General features: G+C 44.6%; 1 protein-coding gene across 3 annotated transcripts in view; it reads left to right on the top strand.

The window, feature by feature from the left end:
* Positions 1-24,202, top strand: part of CEMIP2 (cell migration inducing hyaluronidase 2) — a 64,242-nt gene that overhangs the window by 3,851 nt on the left and 36,189 nt on the right. For 2 of the 3 annotated variants that reach the window (XM_081930391.1, XM_081930392.1), the window contains exons 2-5: positions 11,222-11,564; positions 15,175-15,315; positions 17,798-18,359; positions 23,692-23,861. In XM_081930391.1, the coding sequence (XP_081786517.1) occupies positions 11,234-11,564; positions 15,175-15,315; positions 17,798-18,359; positions 23,692-23,861 (1,204 nt within the window). In that variant the 5' untranslated portion in view covers positions 11,222-11,233. Of the gene's footprint in view, positions 1-2,073; positions 2,203-11,221; positions 11,565-15,174; positions 15,316-17,797; positions 18,360-23,691; positions 23,862-24,202 lie in introns of those variants that run through there. The other variant, XM_081930390.1, reaches the window with a different exon arrangement.

Here is a 24,202-nt window from a genome sequence, read left to right as displayed (position 1 = left end):
CAAACTGTAAATACCAATTGCATACAAAATGGCATTTTGCCATAAGGTCATATAACCTTCAGGAAGAAAAAGTTGAATTCCATGCTGCTTATTTAAGCAGAATGCATATCTGTATGCATAAATCCTTATTTATTTGCTTTGGATAAATAAATAGTATTTAGTGAATACTTTGATAATGACACAGCAGCAGAAAAATGTCAAACAAATATACATGGAAATAGAAGAAAACAGAAACAGTGACCACTTCTCAGGTGGTAATGCCAACACCTGCTTTTTTGGGCACCTGATGGCAGTTTTAAGTTCTACATTGTCAGCCACAGAGCTGTACAAGCTGACCTGTGAAAACAATGAAACAATTATTTGCTTTTACTGGGGTGAGTGTTTTAGGAAAACTTGCACACAATGATCCTGTTCTCTACTTTATCCATACTGGGCAAGATAGAACTGACCCAAAGTGTGGCCCTGAAATAGCACAGTATGGCAATGTCCACTGGGGTACTGCTACTCTTGCACCAGCAAGGTACCTTGGCCAGTGGTGAAAGGGGGGGGAATTAGTGCTGAGGCAAAGGAGGAGTTTTTCACGAGGAATCCCTTGCTTGGCTGTGTGCCTATGGAGTCGCTCTGTTGAGCGGGATGTTTGGGTTCTAGCCTGATGTTTTCCCTGCACCTTTGGAACCCCAAGTCATTGTTGCCGGCAGAACATCCAAAAGGCAAGCTTTGCAGCGTAGTGGGACTCAGCCCCACACCTCGCTTTCAGGCTTCACTTAGGCATCTGGCTGGTCCCTGCGAAAAAAGGGTGCTGGGCCAGAGGCCCCTTTTTCCAACCAAGCAGGGCTTGTTTTCCCACTGCAATGCACTTCCTTAGGGTTACCAGGCTGCTGCAGCCGATCACGGTGACCTTTCTGTTGCTGTTTCTGCTCTTGTGGTTGTAGCCTTTTCCCTAGCAAAAAGTTTGTTATGTCACTAACACAAGTCCTTATATGTGTGTAGCTGTTCTGAAGGGTGTTTGCGGCAGGACTTGAAATATTCTCTTGTGGAATCTTTTGGGTTCTCTGAGCACGCCTTTGAGGAAGGGCCAGAGCTCAGTGGCAGAAATCCTTTGCACACAGAAGCTCCCAGGCTTAATCTCTAGCCTATCCAAGCAGGGTCAGGAAACGTTCTCTGCCTAAAACCCTGGAGAGCAGCTGCCAGTTAGTGTAGGCAATAGCTAGCTAGACCAATGATCTTCCTCAGCATAAGGCACTTCCCTATGTTCCCATGCCTTCTACCCACTGGCAGGGATTTGTGGACACGGATCAGGGTCCTGTGTGTTATGGGTCAGCGGAAGCATGGACAAACAAGTCTTCGTTGGACTTTGCAAGACTTCTGAAGCAAATGATGGGTGCTACCTCACGTATGGCCAAGGGGATGGCCGAAGGGCCCCTTCCTGGAGCACAGCCCCATAAGAATCTGTAGGGTGCAGTGCTCCAAGTTCTGAGTCTACACAGGGGCGGGCGGGCAGGCAGGCAGTCTTTCAGGAAACCAGAGGACGCTGAGCATGGCCTGCTCACTGAGCAACGTTCCCTGGGAGGCAGCGCTGGCATGAGGAAGGTGCCTGAAGATGCTCTTTAAGGCCAAATCCCAAGGCAAGTCCTGCACGGCGCGCAGCACAGAAATCCGGGCAGCCACCGCGGGGAACTTGGGCGGGAGGCCGGCGGGCGGGCTGCGGGCGCGCCAAGCCCCGGGGGCCGAAGGAGCAGCTCTGCCCGTGTCGCGCCGGCCGGGCCCCGAAAAGGGGCGGCGGGGAGGGAAGCCCAGCGCGGCCTCGCCCGCTCGCTCCTCCTGGCTTGGCGCAGGCCCCAGGGCAGCTGCTGCCCGTCGAGCCGGCGCTCTTCCCCCTTCTGGATTCCTCCCTTCGGGCTCCGTCCCAGGGGCGCTGGGAGGACGCCAGGCTCGGCTCTCTCGGCGGAAGCGGCGCTTCGCCAGGGCGCCTCCCCCCCCCGCTCTCCCCGCCTGGCCGGGGGCGGCGCGGCGGCGAGGAGGCTCCTCCCGGAGGGCGGCGCGGGGCGGAGCGGGCCCGGGGCGGCGAGGCGAGGCGGCTGCGGCGGGGAGCCGGCGGCGTCGTCGCTGCGTGAGGAGGGAGGGAGCCCGCCATGCCTCAGCCCCCGCCGCCCTGAGCGCGCCTCCTTCGCCGCCTCTTCCCCGCCTGCGCTCGAGGCCTCGGTGAGTGCCGCCCCCGCCCCCGCCCGGCTCCGGGCCCCCTTCCTGCCCGGCCCCCTTCTCCTCCGCCCCTCCAGCCTCGCCTCGGCCGCCTCCGCTCCCTCTCGCGCCCCCTGGCCTCTGGGCCGGGGCTTCTCCCTCTGCTTTGCTGCTGCTGCTGCTGCTGCTTTCTGCCCTTTCTCTGGCTCGGAGCTCCTTCAGATCAGTTGGGCGAGAGGCGGGCATGTGGAAAGGAGGGGGGGGCATCAGAGCGGCCTGGTCCCGTGAGCCCCCCCCCCGGTCTTCGGGCGCTCCCAGAGGAGCATAGGCTTCCTGGAGGTTAGAGGGTGTGAGCCATTGGATTCCTGTGAAGAGAGCTTAGATGACATTGCATCCCACACTTTTCTGTCATCTCCCTCATCACTTTCCTTATTGCTAACAAAAAGAGTGGAATTGGATTATTGAGCAACGCGTCCTAATCAACTATTAGGCACAGCATGACTTTTAATGAGGTGGAATCCCACCTGAAAGTACAGGCAATGATCATTTTATGTGTGTTTAAAGAACTTGTGGCCATGCACATGCACAGCGCCGCAAACCCAGAAGTGGCAGGAAAGGGGGGCAGGACATGCTAATGTGCATTTATTTTTATAATACGTGCTCTGCCATCACGCACAATGACCCAGAATGCAACCCCCTCCTGCAAATTCCCTGTATCAACAGTTCCCACATTCCTCAGCAGTTTCTCATCTCAAACAGCAGGGACACCCCCCCCCAAAAAAAAATCTTCCACACTTCACTCTGAATGTGAATCTGATCTGCTCTCTTGGGGGGGGGGACTGTAGAAGTTTGGTAGTAGAGCATATGTGTTGTATGTAAAAGATCCAAGGTTTAATGCCTGTACGAATCACTGGTCTGATATCTGCTGCCAGTTAGTGTAGAAAATATTGGGCCAGTTAGACTTTCTGTCCATATCTGTACAAGATGGGTTCCTAGGTTCCTGACCTTTCCCAGCCCTCTTGGCACTGCAAGAAGGAAGCAATTTACAAGTTGCCTTCTTAAACTGAGAGGGAAGGAACCTGGCATCCTATACTATGTTGCTGTTAAGCCCATAGGAAGTTGACTTGCACTGAGTGGGAAGGGTCAGCTAGTCCAGCTCCCTACAGTGCAGAAATCACAGCTAAATGGATCAGCCTAGTTCAGTATTGTCTTCTCTGACTGGCAGCAACTATCCATGGTTTCCCAGCCTTTACCTAGAGATGCTGGAGTTTGAATCTGGGATCTGCTGCTGCTCAGCTACAGTTCTTCCTTTGTTGGAAGTGGTGATGCAAAAACAAAAACCAGTCACTACAGTAAGGAAGAGACTTCTCCCATCTCTCCAGTTATCCTACCTATGCACACTCCGACTTTTGCTTGAGACTTGGCAGTCACAACTCCCTCCAAAGGTGAATGGAATAAGGCAGCAGTCACTTACACTTGAACGCAAGCATGCAAGGATTCTTGGCTTCTCATACATGTATGAAAATTCTTGCATGTTTGGCAGTGTCCCTATTTATGGCCATTGCTTGCTGCTCATTTCATGAATTGCCTGAGATGCTGCCAGAAGTACTGATTTTGTTGCTGGAGCCCATTCTTCATCCCACGTTCTCTGGTACCCCCAGATAAAAGTAACTTGCTTGGACTTAATCTGCATTCCCTTCATCAGATGTAAGTTACTAGCTTTCATCTTGTTTTGATCATACTGTTTGATCAAGTATGAAGAATTACATTGTCAGCAAGTATGTTGATGATGTCCTCTTCTGCTAACAGTACAGAATAAAACTTATTTGGTGTTGTATGGTTCATGTTATTTGAGCCACCTCGCATGCATTTAGACTTTCATGAAGCCATATGAAAGCATGCAATGGAAAAGGCATTTCCTATCATCTTGTAGATAACCTTTATGGTGTGTGCCAGTCGGGGCAGTGGATATCTCTGATATCTCTAAACGTAGTGCTTTTTCTCAGGAAAAAGTAAAAGATGAATGCCAGGTAACCTATGCAACCACTTATAGGCAAAGTATGTGCAGGTGCACATAAAGGTTTGGCTAGTTTGGTTAGCAGTCATAGACCACATGAAATTTAATATTTTAATGAAGTTCATGCTATGCAGCAGTTGCTGATGTAGTAGAACCTCACATTGAAACTACACTGTAGGTATGATAAAACTGCTTCTTTACTGTGCCATTTGTTCTGGTGTAGTTGTGTCCAGAGTTGTGTACATGCTAGTAAATCTAGAAAGTGCAACTTGGCATCTAACAGACCTCATATGAAATGGTTTGGACACTTGTTAAATTTATTGGTCTCCATTAGCTCTCAATGTGAATAATCGTGGCAGGGCTGAAAGAGATTGTTGTGTCTAGGGATGGGTGGGCCACAGCAAGCTTTCCTCCTGTGTAGCTTTTTCAAGACAACAGAGAAGAGCTACAACCTGGCCTCATTCACAATCATGGCTAAGTAGGAATTAACCAGTGTGCTGGTGCACAGTTAGAAAATCTTGGCCACTTCTCTCCTCCCCAGCCACTCTGGGCGGCTTCCAACAAAGATGAAAGATGAAAAATACACTAAAATGTCACATGTTAAAAACTTCCCTGAACAGGGCTGCCTTCAGATGTCTTCTGAATGTCAGGTAGTTGTTTATCGCTTTGACATCTGATGGGAGGGCGTTCCACAGGGCGGGCGCCACTACCGAGAAGGCCCTCTGCCTGGTTCCCTGTAGCTTGGCCTCTTGCAGTGAGGGAACCGCCAGAAGGCCCTCGGAGCTGGACCTCAGTGTAGCCATGAAGATCTAACTGCACCAGCACACGGGTTAATTCCTTCTTAGGCATGGTTTGGTTTGGCTTAGCATTGCATGCAAGCCATTTCAAGGTTTAAAAAAATGTTTTTCTTAATACTGAAGTTGTGTCCAGTGGTACATCAAATAACCCAGACACTATCTCTGCCATGTGCCATGGTCCTTGTAGTATAAGATTCCTTGTTTTGAAAGGAACTTGATATGGAAAATCAAAATATTCCATTAGGTTGCATCTCTGTGCCCAGAGAGTAGCATCACTCCCCCAACTCACTCTCTCCCTCTTGATGCTACCCTAACATGAATTACTTCTCTCCCCCCCCCCCCCCCGCTGCTCCATCTCTGATGTTCTTTGTTACAAGTGAAATGTCATTTATTTATCTGGGGTATTCATCCAAAGGTCCCAGGAAAGAATTAAAAATATCACAATTAATATTAAAGATTTAAACAAAACAACAGTATAGTAGAAGGAAAATATTTCCTTGTACTTATTCCCTCCCCGCCACCCACCGCCTGCCACTTTGAAAGAATTTTTTTAAAAAATAAAAAACCCTACTCTCTTAATTGAGGTTAATGTTAATTGGCAGGAATATATATCCTGTTGGCTCCCAGTCTCTGGAATGCCCTTCTCTATATGTCTAGTTCATGTTGTTTTTGAGTGTTCGGTGCCAGCTTAAAAAAATATTATTTGCCCAGGCCTCTTAATTCAGCTGTTGCTGTTTTCTTGCTACTGATTCGTATGTTTACGGCATTACTTTCTTTCTTTTTTAAATTGTGGTTTTTATATTCTAAAGTCTCATTGGAAGTTGTTTTGAGGTGACAAGGATGTAGTAACTTCTTAGCCAGAAATGAATCAGCTGTCAAAGCAACTGCACAAGGACACTGAGCTCTGTGCCTGGCTGCTAACTTTGAACTTATACTGGTATATAAATATCACAGTGTATTGATTGACATGAAAATGTAATTGTAAGTACAGCTAGATGGCAGATAAGATAAAGACATCTATTCTAAAAACCCAACCATATGCACCTCTGTTTACTCCCAGGTAAATGTAGGATTGCAGCCAAGTAGTCTGAGGGCCTTCATTTCATGCTGACCTGCACCAGAGACCCACTTAAAACAAAATCACAGAGCAAATCTATGCATGACGTCAGAAGGTGGTAGACTCTTCTTCATTGGAGAGCAAAGGCTGGATGGCCATCTTTCAGGGATGCTTTAGTTGTGATTCCTGCATCACAGAGGCTTGGACTAGATGATGATGATGATGATGATGATGATAATAATAATAATAATAATTAATAATAATAATTTTATTTATACCCCGCCCTCCCCAGCCAAGACCGGGCTCAGGACGGCTAACAACCAATAATAAAAACAAGTTGATTAAAAGACAATTTAAAAGATTAAGACACAACATTAAAACATTAGGATGCAGCCTCTTCACAGGAGGAGAAAGGAAAGAGAAAGAGGAGGAAGGAATCAAACTGATTCTAAGCTAAAGGCCAGATGGAACAACTCTGTCTTACAGGCCCTGCAGAAAGAAATCAGATCCCGCAGGGCCCTGGTCTCATGAGACAGAGTGTTCCACCAGGCTGGAGCCAGTGTTGAGAAGGCCTTGGCTCTGATTGAGGCTAATCTAACTTCCTTAGGGCCCGGGACCTCTAGGGTGTGGCTATATATGGACCTTAAGGTCCTCCGTGGGGCATACCAGGGAGAGGCGGTCCCTTAGGTATGAGGGTCCTAGGCTGTGAAGGGCTTTAAAGGTCAAACGCAGCACCTTAAATCTGACCCTGTACTCCACCGGGAGCCAGTGCAGCTTGAAAAGCACTGGGTGAATATGCTCCCATGGCAGAGACCCTGTGAGGAGCTTCGCTGCAGCATTCTACACCCGCTGGAGTTTCTGGGACAGCCTCAAGGGCAGCCCCGTGTAGAGCGAATTACAATAGCCTGGAGGTGATTGTCATATGGATCACTGTGGCCAGGTCGGGGCGGGAAAGGTAAGGGACCAACTGCTTGATACGGCTTGATACGGCGAAGGTGGAAAAATGTCGCCTTGGCTGTTGTTGTAACCTGTGCCTCCAGGAAAGGGAGGCGTCAAGGATTACACCCAAACTCTTAACGGAAGGCAGTGGCACTAATTGGGCCCCCGCAAGAGATGGGAGTTGGTCCCTCATCCCCATGCCATCCCGACCCAGACAGAAGACCTCTGTCTTCAAAGGATTTAGTTTCAATCGGCTCCCACAAAATCATCCAGCCACAGCTTCCAAACATCTGGTCAGTGTGTCTGGGATCAAGTCGGTATGGCCATCCATCAGCAAATAGAGCTGAGTGTCATCAGCATATTGGTGACAGTCCAGCCCAAAGCTCCGGACAATCTGGGCAAGGGGGCGCATAAAGATGTTAAAAAGCATTGGGAAGAGGATTGTGCCCTGCGGCACGCCACACACCTAGTGGCCCCCATCATCTTGTTTGTTTTAGTCAAACTATCATTTTTGTAACTGCTGCTCATTTGCGCTGCACAAGTTATTAAGAAGCATTAATGTATTCAGGTGTCAGCAAAGTTTTGAAAGCAATGGAGTCCTGCAGATATTTTAATCTCCTGCTCAGTGATCACCTCCCTGTGACTTTACAGTTTTATAAATGTTTCTGATTCTGCATTCATTTGAAAGAGGAAGGAAATACTGAATACTTTATATTCTGAAGTTTCAAAATTAGAATAGCTGAAGGAAGAGAGAATACGTACTCTACAAATAAGTAATCTGGCATAAAAATTCTTTTGTTACTGCTTCAAATTAGGGGGTATGGGTGGGGATTTGGCTGAAATTTATACTGTTTTTTTGTCAGGCTCCAGAACAGCACCAACACTTGTGCTGAAAGAGGACTCTCAGAAAATGGCCCCAGGAAATAATTTGTATTATAGGTTCTTACTGTTATGAGCATTTGCCACACTTGGAAATGTGCATGCTGAGGCCTGGGCTGTTCAGAGAATTTACTTGACTATCCTGTGATTTGTGTCTGCTTTGTTTCCTGTTTAGAACAAAGGAAATGGGTTAAACACACCATGTCCAACTCCTTGGTTTTTATACTGGGCTGCCCATTTTGACTGAAGCCTTGGTGTCACAGGGAACAGGGGCAAGAAACATGAAGGACTTGTGTACCCTGCACTCCTTTTAATGTTTTGATCCTGTCTGGCAGGGCATTGTCTCCTCTGAAAGCGTTGGGCATAATGATCTTATCGCAGTGATGAATTGGACTCTGCAGCTTTGAAATTACAAAGAAAGCGTTCTTGCTATGTTTCTGCATAAGATTTGAGATTAGCTGCTATATTTCCTTTGTTTTTATTGTTGGCCCGTTTCAGTCCTTCTGAGCATGCCGTGTATAGTTGAGCACACCAGGCTTCAGTTGGCATACTCTGTACTTTCTTTTTTTTACAGGAATTAGAGCTTCATAGAAAGGTATCTGGGTTTAGGGTTAATCTTGCTTATTCAAGTTAAAGGCATCAAGATTCCATCTAAGGAAATGAGAGACCCACAGTGATTATCCGCAGTTACAGGGAATATTTAAAGCTTGCTAATACTTAGGAGGGTGGTTTACCCCTTGTTGGAGGGAGCAGGAAACAAGGCCATGCTCTCTTATTTGCAAGCTTCCAGGGGTCTCAACCCATAGTTGAGTGGGGGGCAGATGCTGGTTTTCTCTGAAACAGGAGATGCTGCACTAGGTGGACTTTGGATCTGATCCAGCAGGGCTCTCCACGTTTTTATATGGACCATATCCTGGTAATAGAGGAAATAAATTATCACATTAGCCTGTGTGTACAATTCGGAAACAGATCTGCAAGTGGAACTGAAAGTGGAAGACTGGCATAACATTTGAGAGAGCTGTTCATCTTTTATTATGTGCCAGTTTTACAAATTCAGATGGTAGGTGGCACATGATCTCTCTCTAGCTCATTTTAAAACCACTGTTGGGGCAGGTCAGTGCTGGGGAGGATGTATTCAAATAGCAGGTTTTCAGCATGGTGTGGTGAGGGATAAACAGGTCAGAAAAGCTTAGCAGGAATGACCATGCCTTGCTGTAACTGCTTGCATGGCAAAGAAAGAGGAAACTTGTGATAAAACGTTAAGAAATCGCTGAGAGTAGCCAAAAGGTAATGCCTTATAAGGTATTAGGACGGTTTGTGGGTGATTCAAAACCACAAGGGAAAAAGGAGGAAAACAGTTAGAAAGCTATTGCACTTGCTTAAAAGGGCTGTGAATATTAGTCAAGCCGCCCCTGGTGGAGCTAAAGCTAATCAGCATGAAGAAGGGGGGTATGTAACGGTGGGGGTACATATCAAGGGGAAAACATGAAATAGGTGGACCAGGAAGTTGGTAAACTGCAATTTCCTAAACAATAGGAGATTGTAGGAGGGAAATTTGGGTGGGATTTAGCGTATAAAGTACCTTTGTTGTGCCCTCTTTGCAGCATGAGCTGGGGAGTTGCTCATGCAGCGCTGTCTCAGGAATAAGCAACCTTTGGTTTTGCCTGATCTCAGTGTCTGACTCCTTCTCACAGAGCAATTGACTCCCTCTAGGGAGGACTCCTGGGGCAAATTTGTCCAACAGGTGGGGATCTGAAATTTGTATAGGACTTTTGGTTTGAACAGCAGCCAATTTCTCTGCTACCCCTCACTTGTCTTTTTCTTTTAACCAACTAGCCTGCTGAAGAGTTCTGGGGACCTTGAAAGCTTGCACACTATTTTCTGGCATCTTGGTTAGCCTAATAAAGATGTTTTCTTAATATATATTGGACTTGATTGGCACATCAGAAGCTCCAGCCTATATCTTGCTGTGTTTTAATGCCCTGGGGATGATACCATCACCAGTCCACCAATTGTTTCTTATTTAATGCTGGCAGCTCAGCAAGAGTTAGCTTAAAGTGGAATTCTTCAAAGGTAAAGTGTAGAATTTCTTCACTGCTGAGATGTTACGGACAGTGTGTTTACTTTCCTTGAATCTATTCATTGAATATTTGAGATATCCTGAAAAACAGAAAATTGTATAATTTTTTTCGGCAGGAGAAAGGAGGTCAGCTGCTAAAACTAATTCAGTTTATTATCCTAATAGTTTACTTGTGATTGCAGTTTATGATAGTCCTGTTAGCATGGCATGATATGGAGTAATGGTTTTTAACAGTGCTATAGATTTTGAAGCAAACTTCTTCAAAGGTTATTCTAATGGCTATAAAGACAGATCTTTTGTGTGTGATCTTGTGCAAATGTGGCAGAACCTGGATGAAAATTGGCATATGCTTTTGAGCTCTGTTTTTTGCAAAAAAAAATCCTCTAAATATTTGGGACTGGCCAGATGCTGACAAGCGTGCCCTGGGTGAAGGGGTGCTGCAGACTGGGGGGGGGCAGTGGTCTGTAGGGACCTGTACCAGCCAAGAGGCAAGAGTCAGAATCAGAGGAAGCTTCAGAGCTGGAGGAAGAGACAGACCAGGCAAGTGAAGGAGAGGGTGCCTCTCCACCCTCCCCTGTACCACTGTCTCCAAAAACCAGGAGAGAGCAGACGTAGCTTCTGTGCAGGCAGAGTGAGCGCAGCCCGTCAGGGGAAGGTGCATCAATTGGTGGAAGGGGGCTGGTCCCCAGTTGCTGCAACAGTGCCATAGAGTTCAGGCCTAGGAATAGCTGGCTAACCAATAGAGTGAGGTTTCCAGAGCTGTTACCTTGGATAATAAAAAGTTAACTTTCTGCTGTGTCCTTAGCTAGGAAGCACCATTGGCACTACATTAGCTTTGGAGTAACCTGGTGGAATACATAAAAAGGTAAAGGACCCCTGACAATTAAGTCCAGTCGCAGGCGACTTTGGGTTTGCGGCGCTCATTTCGCTTTACAGGCCGAGGGAGCCGGCGTTTGTCCGCAGTTTTTCAGGGTAACGCGGCCAGCACAATTAACACCGAAACCAGAGCAGTGCAAAGAAACGCTGTTTACCTTCCCGCTGGAGTGGTACCTATGAATCTACTTGCACTTTTGGGCGTGCTTTCGAACTGCTAGGTTGGCAGGAGCTGGAACCGAGCAACGGGAGCTCACCCCGTCGCGGGGATTCAAACTGCAGCTCCACCGGCGTCCCTGGTGGAATACATACTCCCACATAAATAATTCCAGGGCATAACTAAAACGACTCCTCGCACACTTCAACATTAATCTTTTTTCCCCCTTTTGTTTTTAATCCAGTGATTGCATAACATGCAAGCCACTGATCCCAGAGGGAGGACTCCTGCCTTCCTTCAGCCTCAGAATGGAAGCAGCCATAAATCTTCTGGCTATTTCCCAGGAAGAATTGTCCCATTTCGTCCTCCTCCTCCTCCAAAGAACCAAGCTTCAGCCAAATTTACCTCTGGAAGACAGGAAGCTCGTGCAACAGTAGCCTCCTCAGCAGATGGGCAGCGCAGTCAGGCGGAAGCGAGCAGAAAGAAAAGACACAAAAACACACTCATCTGCTTTGCTATGTCTAGCTTTTCGTTTTTTATTGCACTTGGCATTATTTTGGGGATAGCATCAAAATATGCTCCTGATGGTGAGTTTCCATTTCTACTACTTAGTACCACTACTAAGTGCCAATAGAAAAATCCAAATATTTGTACTGCTGTTCTGGAAGAAGATTGATAGTTTTCAAAACTTGTTTTTGTATAATTTATAATCGTATAATTTAAAACACACATAATTATTCCTCTGTTAAAAAACAAAAGAAAGGGACCGTTCTCTGTTGTTGACACTAGTGACTGTGATAAAGGCCCATTGGCTTCATCTGTTCTCACGTTCTGTGCTTCCACAGCAAAGTTACATAACGTATAGAACAGCAGTAGAGAACTACTTGTCAGCATCCATATAGTCTCGCTCAAGGTGGCATTTTCCAGAAAAGTGTATACCGTATTTTTCGCTCCATAAGACACACTTTTTCTCTCCTAAAAAGTAAGGGGAAATGTGTGTGCGTCCTATGGAGCGAATGCAGGGGGGAGGCAGGCAGGAAAAGCCGCACACAAGCTTCGTGCGGCTCTTGCGAGCTTTTCCTCAGGAGGGAGAAGGGACTGATGCGGCCAGTCAGTCCCTTCTCCCTCCTTGTAGAAAAGCCCGCAGGAGCTGCACGCTCCTTAAAGGGTGCACGGCTTTTGTGGGCTTTTGCGGGAGGTGGGGGTATTGCCATAGCCGCACGCAGCCTCTCCCGGCTGGAGAGGTTGCGCGCGGCTATGGCTCTTTGCTCTTTGGGGCTGGGGGGGGGACCCGGACTTCCCCGGCATCCCCAAGAAGCTCGCGGAGCAGCAGGAAGGCTGTGCGCCTTTCCGCTGCTCCCCGACCTGCTCTTTGGGGCAGTCGGTGGGCTTCCCCCCGCCAGCCCCAAAGAGCAGGTCAAAAGGAACTCCCGCCGCGCTCCGGAGGCTTCGGGTTGCCTTCACTGAAGCCTAGAGAGCAAGAGGGGTCGGTGCGCACCGACCCCTCTTGCTCTCCAGGCTTCCAAGGTAGCCGCCTGAAGGCGACTGAACGCACCTTGAACGGCATATTGTTTTAGAGGGGGAGAATTTTTTTTCTTGTTCTCCCCCTCTAAAACAAGGTGCGTCCTATGGTTTGGGTGCGTCCTATAGAGTGAAAAATACGGTAAATGTCTTTCCTAGTCTCATTACATGAACAGTGTTTTCTGAACAAAATACAGGACAGCATTGTACACACTGCAGTAGAAGCATGTCTGTCAAGAACACTGGCAGGAACAGCAAAGAACCAGAGCAGAATTTCTCCAGGTGATGAGTATTCTTGTGCAGCGTCATCACAGCTGATATTCCTTCACGCCATGTGCCCAACGGCTAGATGTCATCGTGCATTTAGGGTTGGATTCCCATAATGAGCCCCTTCAGCGGAAGCTCTGCACAAGGACTTTTGCTTGCACACTGAGACTTCCTGCCCCACCTCTTCCCCCTCTGTGCCCCACCCACACTTCCTGAGGTTGGGGGGAGGGAATCATTCCATCTGAACATAAAATTCCTCACATAAACCAATTATTTATGTATTTATTGCATTTATAGCCCAGCCCAAGGTGGTGTATATAGTTCTCTTGCCCATTTTATCCTCACAACAACCCTGTGCGGTAGTGAGGCTCAGAGTGAGTGACTGGCCCAAGTCATGCAGTTTTCATGGCTGAGTGGGAATTTGAACCCAGGTCCTGCTCCTACACTCTAACCATGCTTCTTATTTGACTAACCGTGCAGTTCTTGCTTGGTGGTAATTAAAGTAACTCCTCTCCTTATTAGTTCTGAGATTCACTCCTAGAATGTAAATCAATTACAATGAAGGGAGAAAGAGCTTCTAACCCATTTGAATCCCATGTTTATTTCTACACTGTTACTGGGTTGTTAAAATAACTTTTAGTATCTCTTATGTTAACGTGATAGAGTTGACTCCAGAGGAGAGACTGGATTAGAATTGTTTAAAAAATGCATCTCCCCTCCTCTTCAAACACATCCAATTATTTCTTCTTCTTTTAGCCTTCCCTTGGTCAATTAATGATTCCACAGTGGGTTACAATGTATAAATAAAACAGATCCAATCAGAGATCCCAACCACATAAAAATGCAAATGATAACAGTATTGCTTGCAAACCTGCACTCAGTAGGGGGCCATATTAAATCAAACTCCTGCAAAAACCTTGAGCGAAGAGATGGAGTTTAGACAGTGCATTTAAAACTAAGTCTCTAATAAAAATTACTACAGTGTCAAATAACATTTATTAAGTGTTTCTGATAACTGAAATAGTCAACAAGAATTGTTTAATTACTAAAATTCATTAATATAGTTTTAACCATTATTAGCATTTGCATTGATAATTGGCACAGATGGTTTGAAGAAGTGTGCTTAAGATGAGTGATGGGGAGAAATTCCTAATCTCAGATAACTGGAAAAGGGCAAAAGGGGAGGGATCACAAATGCAAGATCACACGGCAGTATTGCTGAGAACCAGTAGCACTATAATTTGATTTGTCCATGGTCTTTGACTGGCGGGTCATGGTCCTGTCAGAGGTTAGTCGTAACAGAATACGACCGCCATGCAAGTATAGGGTGAAAGATTGAGGAATGAAGTCCCCAAAGCATGTTTGGTTACAAGTGGGTCCTTGGTCTGAAAAGGTTGAAGACTAGAGGATTGAAAAAAAGACGGGCCTTCCAGAACTGGACCAAACGTCCACCTAATATTGTATTCTGTTTACAGCAATTGGACATGCAAGTAACAAGAAGCTAAAGAATAATAAGAAATCTATTGTAATTAAGGGGGAAAGCACTAAGCAAGAGAGGGAATCCAAAGTAATTATGTTTTATCAGCATGAGCCAAATAAGTGTAATAGCAGGAAGCAACTCCTAATAGTCAAGTGAAACTTACTGTAAAGCTTTCTCTAAAAGGAAACAGGAGCAACATGAGTGTAATTTTCACAATTTTATTGCATCCAAGTAAAGTATTGTATCAGGAAATTGTGAATCACTGGTAAGGAAGAATAGAGAGAAGGGAAATGAGTGGTTTGGCTGAATGAGTCAGTAACTTGTGGATATTGTACATGACTCATTGCAGTACATGGGGGCAGAATGGAGCTAATGGCTCCCTTTTTTCACAGAAGGGCTGAAAAGGAGACCATTGCAGGCTGTGATTAGAACAAAACAGAAAATGAGTATCTTAAACAGTAAAAAATGGCAATTGGATGAAGATGCCCTGTAAACACTGGGACCCATGTAAAAATGGTCTTAATGTGGGCCAAAACTCAGAAGCTGAAGAGCAATGGTATTTCCTAATGTGAAATGTATATCCAAATGAATTATGGGAACAGCTGAACAGAGAGAAAAACTGAACAAAAACCCCAGGCATTTTGCATTGCCCTCTGAAACTCAAAGAGGGCATGCTCCTTTCCAGGGGCTATAAAATGAAAAGGTAAGAAAGACTGCCGAGTATTGATTGACTAATGTGAAAGTGCAGATCACTTTACTTGAACGTCATTCAGATTCAGAGGATTTTTCTTATTCTCATGGGTAGAATGGAGAGCTTTTTACTGTGTCTTTATTCAAATCTGATACCAACAGAGTTGGATAAAAATACTTGAAGCATGAGTTGGCTGCCTTGATACTTCAGTTATAAGTGTTTCTTGCTTCTGTTGCAGAAAATTGTCCAGATCAAAATCCTCGCCTTAAGAACTGGAATCCTGGACATGATCGAGAAAACAAAGTTGTACTCAAACAGGGAGATTTGTTTCGCCTCAGTGTGGATGCTACAGTGCACTCTATAGTGATACAGGATGGAGGTATGTAAAGTGACATCCCAGCTTCAACATATCTTAGGGCCAAACTGACAAGATGAAGGAGCTGTGTTTACTTATCCCTATGTTTTTTCCATTTACAAGGAAAAAGGAGTGTATGTGTATAGCCTAAATTTTAGAATGGTATAATAATATAAGTCTAGAATAAAATACTTTTATAATTACAATGTTTTATATTTTATTTATTATAAAGTTACGATCACACACACACAGTTTTGCGTGTGAATATAGAAAGGCGTAAAGTGTTGGACTAGGACCTGGGGTGACCTGGGTGCTAGTCACTGCCTCTTGGCCTAACCTGCCTCACAGGGCGCCTGTGGGATTTCAGTGATGGAGAGAGAGAGCCATATGCATTACACTGTGCTCCTTTGGGGGGAAAGATGGGGTCTTGGTGTCGTCATGTGGCTGAAGGGAGCTGCACACTCCTCACTCTCCTTGGTTGTGCTTGGTCACCAAGACATTTTTCTCCTCAGCCCAGTTCTCTTCTGGTATCAGATCTGGGCCTTCAGGAGGAGATGGATAGGATTCTGTTCCCCTCATAGGCATAAACTTTCTCTTGTAAAGAAACATCTCCATCCCTACTTCCCCTCATCTTTTGTTCTGATAGTTTTGGGGAGGTGTACTAACACATTGAAAGGATATCCTGGGTAAACAATGTGAGGAAAAACTAACACTTTATTTTTCTCAATATTTCTTCCTATCTAAGGCATTTTCTATCGCAGCACTATATAAAATAATGTTGCACATAATCGGTCCATTTTTGAAATTGTTTTTTAGAATATAGCATTTGAAAAGATAGGGAACAATTAACATTGGAATCATGCAGTATTTCCAAATCTTGCAAGATTACATTACGAGAAGGGCGGGGGCAAAGTTCATAAAGTGGTGTCGTGAGTTAGCTCGTTGCTAGGGTATTACTTGGGGGACGCGGGTGGCGCTGTGGGTTAAAGCCTCAGCGCCTAGGGCTTGCCGATCGAAAGGTCGGCGGTTCGAATCCCCGCGGCGGGGTGCGCTCCCGCTGCTCGGTCCCAGCGCCTGCCAACCTAGCAGTTCGAAAGCACCTCCGGGTGCAAGTAGATAAATAGGGACCGCTTTCTAGCGGGAAGGTAAACGGCGTTTCCGTGTGCAGCTCTGGCTCGCCAGAGCAGCGATGTCACACTGGCCACGTGACCCGGAAGTGTCTCCGGACAGCGCTGGCCCCTGGCCTCTTGAGTGAGATGGGCGCACAACCCCAGAGTTTGGCAAGACTGGCCCGTACGGGCAGGGGTACCTTTACCTTTACCTTTTAAGGTATTACTCGGTAATTGTTTCAGTCATTTCTTTTACTGAAAATGCTATTTGGCGTGAGGGGAAAAAACATATGTCCCTAAAACGTAACTTGTATTTGTTATATTTGTGGATATTAACAGATCTCCAAGAAATGACTATCATACTGCAAATGACATAAATTTTTACCGTTTACATTCAGTACAAGTTACATTGGAACAGGGAGCGGGCAGAGCTGAGTAACAGAGCAGCTTCAGAACAGGCATTTGAACCCAATCCATCCAAAAGGAAGTTTCCTCCCAGTTTACTTCCTGTGCAGTAGAGAAAGAAACATTCTCTTCATAGCAGTTAACTTAGAGCATTTGTAGGAAAAAGCAATGGGAGAAGTTTACACTGAGCTCTGCCACCTCTCCCTCCCTTACCTGGGTGGCTCCTATGGGGAAGGTGGGGCGCTCACTGGGGCCTCTTCGGTTTCCACTGCCTGAGGCAGCTGCCTCACCCCATGTCATGGTGGACCGCCTCTGGCTTCAGATGTTTTGGCCTACAACTCCCGTCAGCCTGTAGTCCAAAATATCTGGACACCTGGTTGGTGGTTTCTGTTCTATCCATCCTTATCCTGCTAAATCCTCAGAGGAAAGTAAGCACGGCCATGTTACTTTGACAAGTGTTTTCACTTAATTTGCTTCTTCCTTTTAATATCCTTTCCAAGTCTATACGTCTGCATATCTTCCCCATCTAGCTACTTCTTTGTTATTATGTTGTCGTTCTGGTCTGTTTTCAACATTTATTACTCCTGACTTCCTTCGGTACATTTTTTGCAGCTGTGCCAGGCATATCAAATACCTGCAGATTAAAAATACTGCTTGGTCACCAGTGTTTAAGAGCCTTACACAGCAAGATTTGTTTGGTAACTTTGCAAGGGCAAGATCCGGCTCGTAGGATGCAGTGCAGAATGTTTTGTTCAGCTGCTTTTGGTTCTTTGTACTTTTCCTTCCTCTGATAACTCCTTGACAAACTGAGTTAAGCAGATTTCCATTCGAAAACTGCTTTGTGTATTGAAATATAATGCTCACTAATTTTTTTAAGCTTTGTTATTAATGCAGTGATTAGTGTTTTTTTCTATACCACAGCAAATTTTTATTCCTCAAAAAATAGTTGGTTAATACTTACTTTATCGGTTGCTTACCATTGTTCCCTATAGGATTGCTTGTCTTTGGAGATGATGAAAAGGGATCCAGAAATATAACACTACGAACACGGTTTATCCTGATAAAGGATGGTGGAGCGCTTCATATTGGAGCAGAGAAATGTCGTTATAAATCCAAAGCAACTATCACCTTATATGGCAGAATGGATGAAGGTGATTATGTGCCAACATTTGGCAAAAAGTTTGTGGGTGTTGGCCCTGGTGGAACACTGGAATTGCATGGAATTCAGAAGTTATCATGGACTTCTCTGTCAAAAACTCTGTATTCTTCAGGATTGGCCTCTGGCTCATATACTTTTGAAAAGGATTTTTCCCGAGGCCTCAATGTGAGAGTTATTGATCAAGACACTGCACAAGTTTTGGCAATGGACAGATTTGATACTTATGAATCTCAGAATGATAGCAGGAGACTTCAGGATTTCCTAAAAGGCCAAGATTTTGGTCGCATTGTTGCTATTGCTGTGGGAGATTCAGCTGCTAAAAACCTACTAGATGAAACCAGAACAACAATACAGAATCTTCTGGGAAGTAAGCTTGTCAAAGGATTGAGTTACAGGTAAAAAAAAAAAATGTATTCTGTGCTCTTGTGGGGAAAAAGAAACTAATTTAAATTTCCTTTGGAGTTCAACCTGTATGTTCTAGCTCATGTTTTGACTTATTCAAATGTATGAATATGATAGGTTGTGCTTCAGAATATATCTTTGGAGGCAGCACAAGGAAGATGGTTAGTTTAATATTTTAAAGTTATAAACCCTTGTGAATTATAACAACTCAGCTTGCAGTTGTAACTGTATACCCTTCCTCCCTTGAATTAGGGTATTTCAGTAATATGGCCATGCAACACTCCAAAATTTCATGCATATATTTTCCTTTGGGTATTCATCATGAAGCACCCCTATATTCAAATTTACATTGCATCAAAGTCTTCCCCCTCTGTTATTTTGCTTTTCATTGCAAGAATTAATACTAGCTATACAGACAAGTACCACAGCACTGCTTCTCTTCGTTGTTTTTGAATGTCTGTGTGCCAGTATTTGAAACTGTAAACTTGGTACACATATTTTTACAAATTTTGATTTTAAAATTGAGCTTAAATATTTATTTTCTTACATTTCTTCTATCATGGACACCAAAGCCCATCGTCCCTGGGTGGTCACCCATCCAGGCATTGACCAAACCTACCTAGCCTTCAGGACATGCTCTAGGAATATTGGAGGTTTTGGGCCGGGGAGAGCCAGAGGTTGCTAGTTGAAACCATATACATATTTATTGTTGATCGTTTGGTATAATAAAAGTAAATTCTTTTATTCAGTTCTTTGACTTGTATATTTAACAACTGATAGTCTGAAAGCAAAGTCTTTCCTTCGCACATGAGTCAACTAGTTGTGCTGTAATTAGTGGTTAATCCACCCCTGCATACACGCACTGCAAACATGACACATGCATTTGTTACATGATACATGTAATGTACCTACAGTTTTCCTACATACAAATACTATATGTGCAGGAAAATCATCTTCTAAGAAGCAGCCATAAGACTCACTTTGAATTATGTTCCTTCTGTGAAAGATCTTGAAAGCAGGCCCATTCTGTAAAATTCCCTGGTGTGCTTTTATTCTGCCCTGAAATGGCATTTAAAAGTCATGAGGAGAAAGAAAGGAAGGGAAGGGATTCCAAGGATAATGATGAAACATGCTGTGATTGGTTTACCTTCAGCTCTTGTAGTCCTGAAATTGTTTAAAAGAAAAATGTGGAAAGTTTATTTCATTTCTCTAGCTAACCTCTATGTAAGATTCCTCTGACTGTCCAATTGTTTTAGAAGACAGATAAAACCCTTTTCATTTTTCAAAACATTTTCTTTTATTGTTTGCTTTAATTTTTTTATCTGAAATTTCTGGATTGTATAAAAGGGTACTACTGCTTTATTTCAGTATGGATTCATTTCAGATTGTTTTTATAGTTCGTTGTAGGCCACCGTGATGACACTTAGTGCCGTTCTTTCATTTCAAGTGAGAGGTATCTCACTCTAATAAACTTGGTGCTATAATGGCATTAGAGGAAAGATTAAGGAGTAGATTGCTTTCCAGTGTTGTTTCCTAAGTGAAGTGGTGATTCATGCTGAGCATGAATTAAGAAGTGGTGGATATTTCTGATAGATTAGAGAGAGAATGTGTTGTTGCATGGGCTCCCTAGTAAATGTAAATTTGACTACTACTTTAACTTGGGGTGTTTTAGCAGGCTCTTTTACTTCAGACTTGCACTTCTTTGCCTCATGGGGTGACTGGGCTATTCAGGACCAGAGCTTTGGTCATCTTTATGTGTCACCTGAATATACAGGCATTGGAAGTTGAGCTAGGAATTTCCTTCTCATTCTATTTGTCCCCCTTTTAAATTTTTTTAAAAAGCATGTTCATCTTAGGATGCTGGCTTGGTAGCTGGCTGAGTACAGGCCAGAGTTGGGCAGCTGACTGGCCAGAGGGATTTGTCCCCCGGGGGCACTGCACCACATTGGCTCTCATATGCTGGCTAAAATTCTAGCCCTGTGAGGGCCTGTACTTGACAGCTGCACCACGTGGGTCTGGCTCCAACAACACTGAGCTCTTCCTTGCGCTTGAAAGGCAGAAGCTACAACTGCTGCAGAGCCAAGGTCACAAGCAAGCCGACTTCTGCTCATTGCTGTTTCATTCTTAACTGCTTGCTGAAGGCCCCCTACTACACTCCTTGAACTTTCCAACTTGTGGGAGGGTTGCATTTGCAGTGGCGCTTGAATCATGCCCTGTGCTTATACTAGAGAAACTAGAGTTGTATCCATGGGTGTTCCTCACACGGACAGCAGGGTCCTTGATCCAGTGGAGGCTTCCCTCAATGGAATAGGGTTGGGAAAAAGTTTCACAGTTTTCCTATTTTCTCAGGAGCCGCCCAACTCGGAAGCAAATTTTGGGGCATGCGGGAACTGATGGGGGTGATGAGGATTTTGCAGATACTGCCTTTCTCTTATCTACAGCCAGAAACTTCTTCGGGATCAAACAACCTTCCATTATCATGAATGCACCATTGGATGCAATGTAACCCAATACCTTATATTCTTAAATAGAATTGTAAGGAAACTATTCCATTGATTTGAAATTCTTGGATAATTGAAATACAGCAGCAGCAGACTTATGTGCCCAGCAAATGTATTCTGTAGTTCATAACCATGTTATATGAATGATGTAACATAGAGTGAAGACCTACCAAGAGCTACTGTTCTAGTTTAAAATAAGAATGCCAATTTTATAGCAGTTCGAAAGCATGTCAAAGTGCAAGTAGATAAATAGGTACTGCTCCGGTTGGAAAGTAAACGGCGTTTCCGTGTGATGTGCTGCTCTGGTTCGCCAGAAGCGGCTTAGTCAAGCTGGCCACATGACCCGGAAGCTGTCTGCGGACAAACGTCAGCTCCCTCGGCCATTAAAGCAAGATGAGCGCCGTAACCCAAGAGTCTGTCACGACTGGACCTAATGGTCAGGGGTCCCTTTACCTTTTTACTATGAAGCAACTGGGCTAAAAGCACTGGTCCGGCAGGGGGAGTAGAAATTCTACCTCTCCCCCCTTTCCTAACATCTTGCCATTCTCTATGTTGTTATTAAGGCTTAATTTGTGAGTCAGATCATTTCAGGCACTTTGCCGTACCAGCTGCTTCTCTCCTAGTTCCAAGCAGATATTTCAAATGAAACCATTAATTCTGCGTGAAAAGTAACTCTCCCTGAAAGCTTAAGCCTTTGCTCCAACTGAGGGTGAAGACAAAAGTCCTGTCAAAATATGGGGAGCCTTGAGCCCACATTTTCTGTCCTGAAAACTGATGCCTTGGAATGCAGTAAATGTTCATTCAAGCCATATCCAGTCACATTTTAGGGAGCCTGTGTGTGTCTTTACCTTAACATAGCCAGTTCTGCAGCTACTGACATCCTTGTGCAGCAGCCTGCATAGATGCAGTGTTACCGTTTTTGTATTCTGTGCTAGGTTCTTTGGTAATGCTCAGTTTGTGTCTTGCTTCACACACGCTGTCTGTGGTTCTCTATCAAGTTCAGCTTACAAATCTTCCTTAGCATTCTTGTGACTTGGCAGGGAGGGGAAGGGGTGTCCCTCAGCGATGGAGCATTTGCAGAATGCCCTAGAATATCTAGGTATAGGGCTGTTTGAAAGCCCTAGAGAGCCACTGCCTGTCAATGTCAAAAATACTGAGCTAGTCTGATCTGATACAAGGCAGTTTTTAAAGTTTCTATGAGGAGCTTATAATGTGGAAGCTGGAGGGACCTGGAAGCTTCTTTTAAGAGACACCTTCTCTCTCTCTCTCTCTCTCTCTCTCTCTCTCTCTCTCTCTCTCTCTCTCCCTCCCTCTCCCTCTCCCTCTCCCTCTCCCTCTCCCTCTCCCTCTCCCTCTCCCCCCTCATTTGCATATGAGATGGGGAATGTGTGTGCTCTTATGGTGTTTGCAGAGCAGTTCATGGTTTTGGAGCGCAGTCTTGCAGAGCCCTCACTGCTCTGATTTTGAAAGGGAAGCAGTCTGCTGTTGCCACTCCCTTGTCCCCTTTAAATCCATAACCTGCAACATTGCAGAGGTTCATAGTACAGTCTATGCCTTTTCACTGTAATGGTGTCAGCCCTCTCAGCAGACATCCTGCCAATTCAAACGAGAGTGGATAACATCCATATCTGAGGTGCCTAGACTTGCAGTTGGACTGTTATGTTTAAAACTGGTGACTGTACAAGCTTTTCATAAAGAACACTGAGCTAAAAATATCACACAACAGTTTTCTTGAGCAGTTGTGTGCTGTTTAAATTTAGCTCTCCACTTGTGAAGGTTCTAAATGTAGGAATTGCTGGAAATGTTGATACCAGTTGGCATGCAACTTGAGGGAAAAGAGGGATGGTTGGAAGAAAACGAAATCCCTTGGCTTTGGTGCTGCCAAGTCAGAGCTGGCTTAGATTAAAGCTAATAGGAAAATCAGGAGTAACTAGAGGCATGAACGTAATGCTAGGGCAGTATAGCTTTTCAAAGCTGGAGTTAGAGAAGAGAGTCTGGAGGAGGCTCTTGGCTTGCCTTCTGCTCTTGAACACGTAATTTATGGGGTGTCTACAATGAGGGCTCCATGCCAGCCTACTCAAATGTCCAGCTGCAGCACTGGCAATCTTTTATCAGCAAGGCTCCAGAAAATATAGGCATGGAAACCTTTTTCCATTATTGGTGTTCAGCATGGACCTACCAAAGAGTTTTCTTCAAGATGCCAAGGCACACAGTTAGTTCCACTGTGGTTCAAAATGCCAATCCTGTTTGCCTCTTTATTAGTGAGGCATAACACCCTCTCCATCCCTACCAGTTGTTTCAACACAATAGAAAATGTAATGAATTTCACAGAGTTAGGGATGTAGTATCTTTTACTGTTTTATGATTTTCCTTTTTATTGGATAATATACAAATATATGTAATTGGTTTCCATTTAGAGGAGAAAGTACTCCTTTCCAGACAATTATGGGATTTAATTAAAATCTAATATTTCCATCTCCCACACTGAGAGCTGGGCTTGCACTACTTTTTCACAAGCAATTGTGAGTGGGACACAACAGTCTATATACATCCTCAGGGTTTTTTTTGTGGGGGGAGGGATATGGCAAGTGTTGCAATTTTTTGTGACTTCTGACAAGGGAGATGATAGCAATAGTACTTACAGCCTTATGCCCCAAAGCTATAAAATTCTTTCTCCTTTTTTTAAAAACGGATTTTGAAGAATGTATCAGAAAACTAAGAATAACAGTTTCTAATACATTTGTACATGCTGCATTCTTGCTACTTGTAAACACCTGCACTAAGGAAGAGTTTTGTACTTAAACATGTATTTTATTTTTTCCAGGCAAGCCTGGGCTTTAGTTGGTGTAATTGGTGATGGAGATTCATCATGTAGTGAGTCTGTGAGAAACTCTGAAAACCACAGCACGGGAGGGAAAGCTGTCGCACAAAGAGAATTTTTTACTGTGGACGGTCAGAAGTTTGCTGTGAGAGCTTTCAGTGAATGGGATGATGGTATGAATATACTTTATTCTTTTTTAAAAAAGCAATACAGCTGATGCAATAATTGAAAACAATCTTGTATAGCTGGAACTACTTAACTCTGAACGCACCTTCCTTCCATGCACCTGTGCTGTCCACTGTCTGCTGTGATCCTGCTGGCAACCAGAAGTGTCTGTTCCAAAGCAAAAATCCAAAAGGGAATGTAGTTTATATTATTCTGTTCATGGAATCAAAGAATTGTAGAGTTGGAAGGGACCCTTAGGATCATCTAGTCCAACCCCCTGGGCAGGGAATATGCAGCTGCTCTATATGGGAATCGAACTTACGACCTTGGCATTATCAGCAGTCCTGTG

This window comes from Podarcis melisellensis (assembly GCF_964234715.1).
Source record: "Podarcis melisellensis genome assembly, chromosome: 11".
NCBI classification, from domain to species: domain Eukaryota; kingdom Metazoa; phylum Chordata; class Lepidosauria; order Squamata; family Lacertidae; genus Podarcis; species Podarcis melisellensis.
The sequence above is the reverse complement of the archived record's forward strand: the minus strand, read 5'-3'. Positions and strand labels throughout refer to the sequence as shown.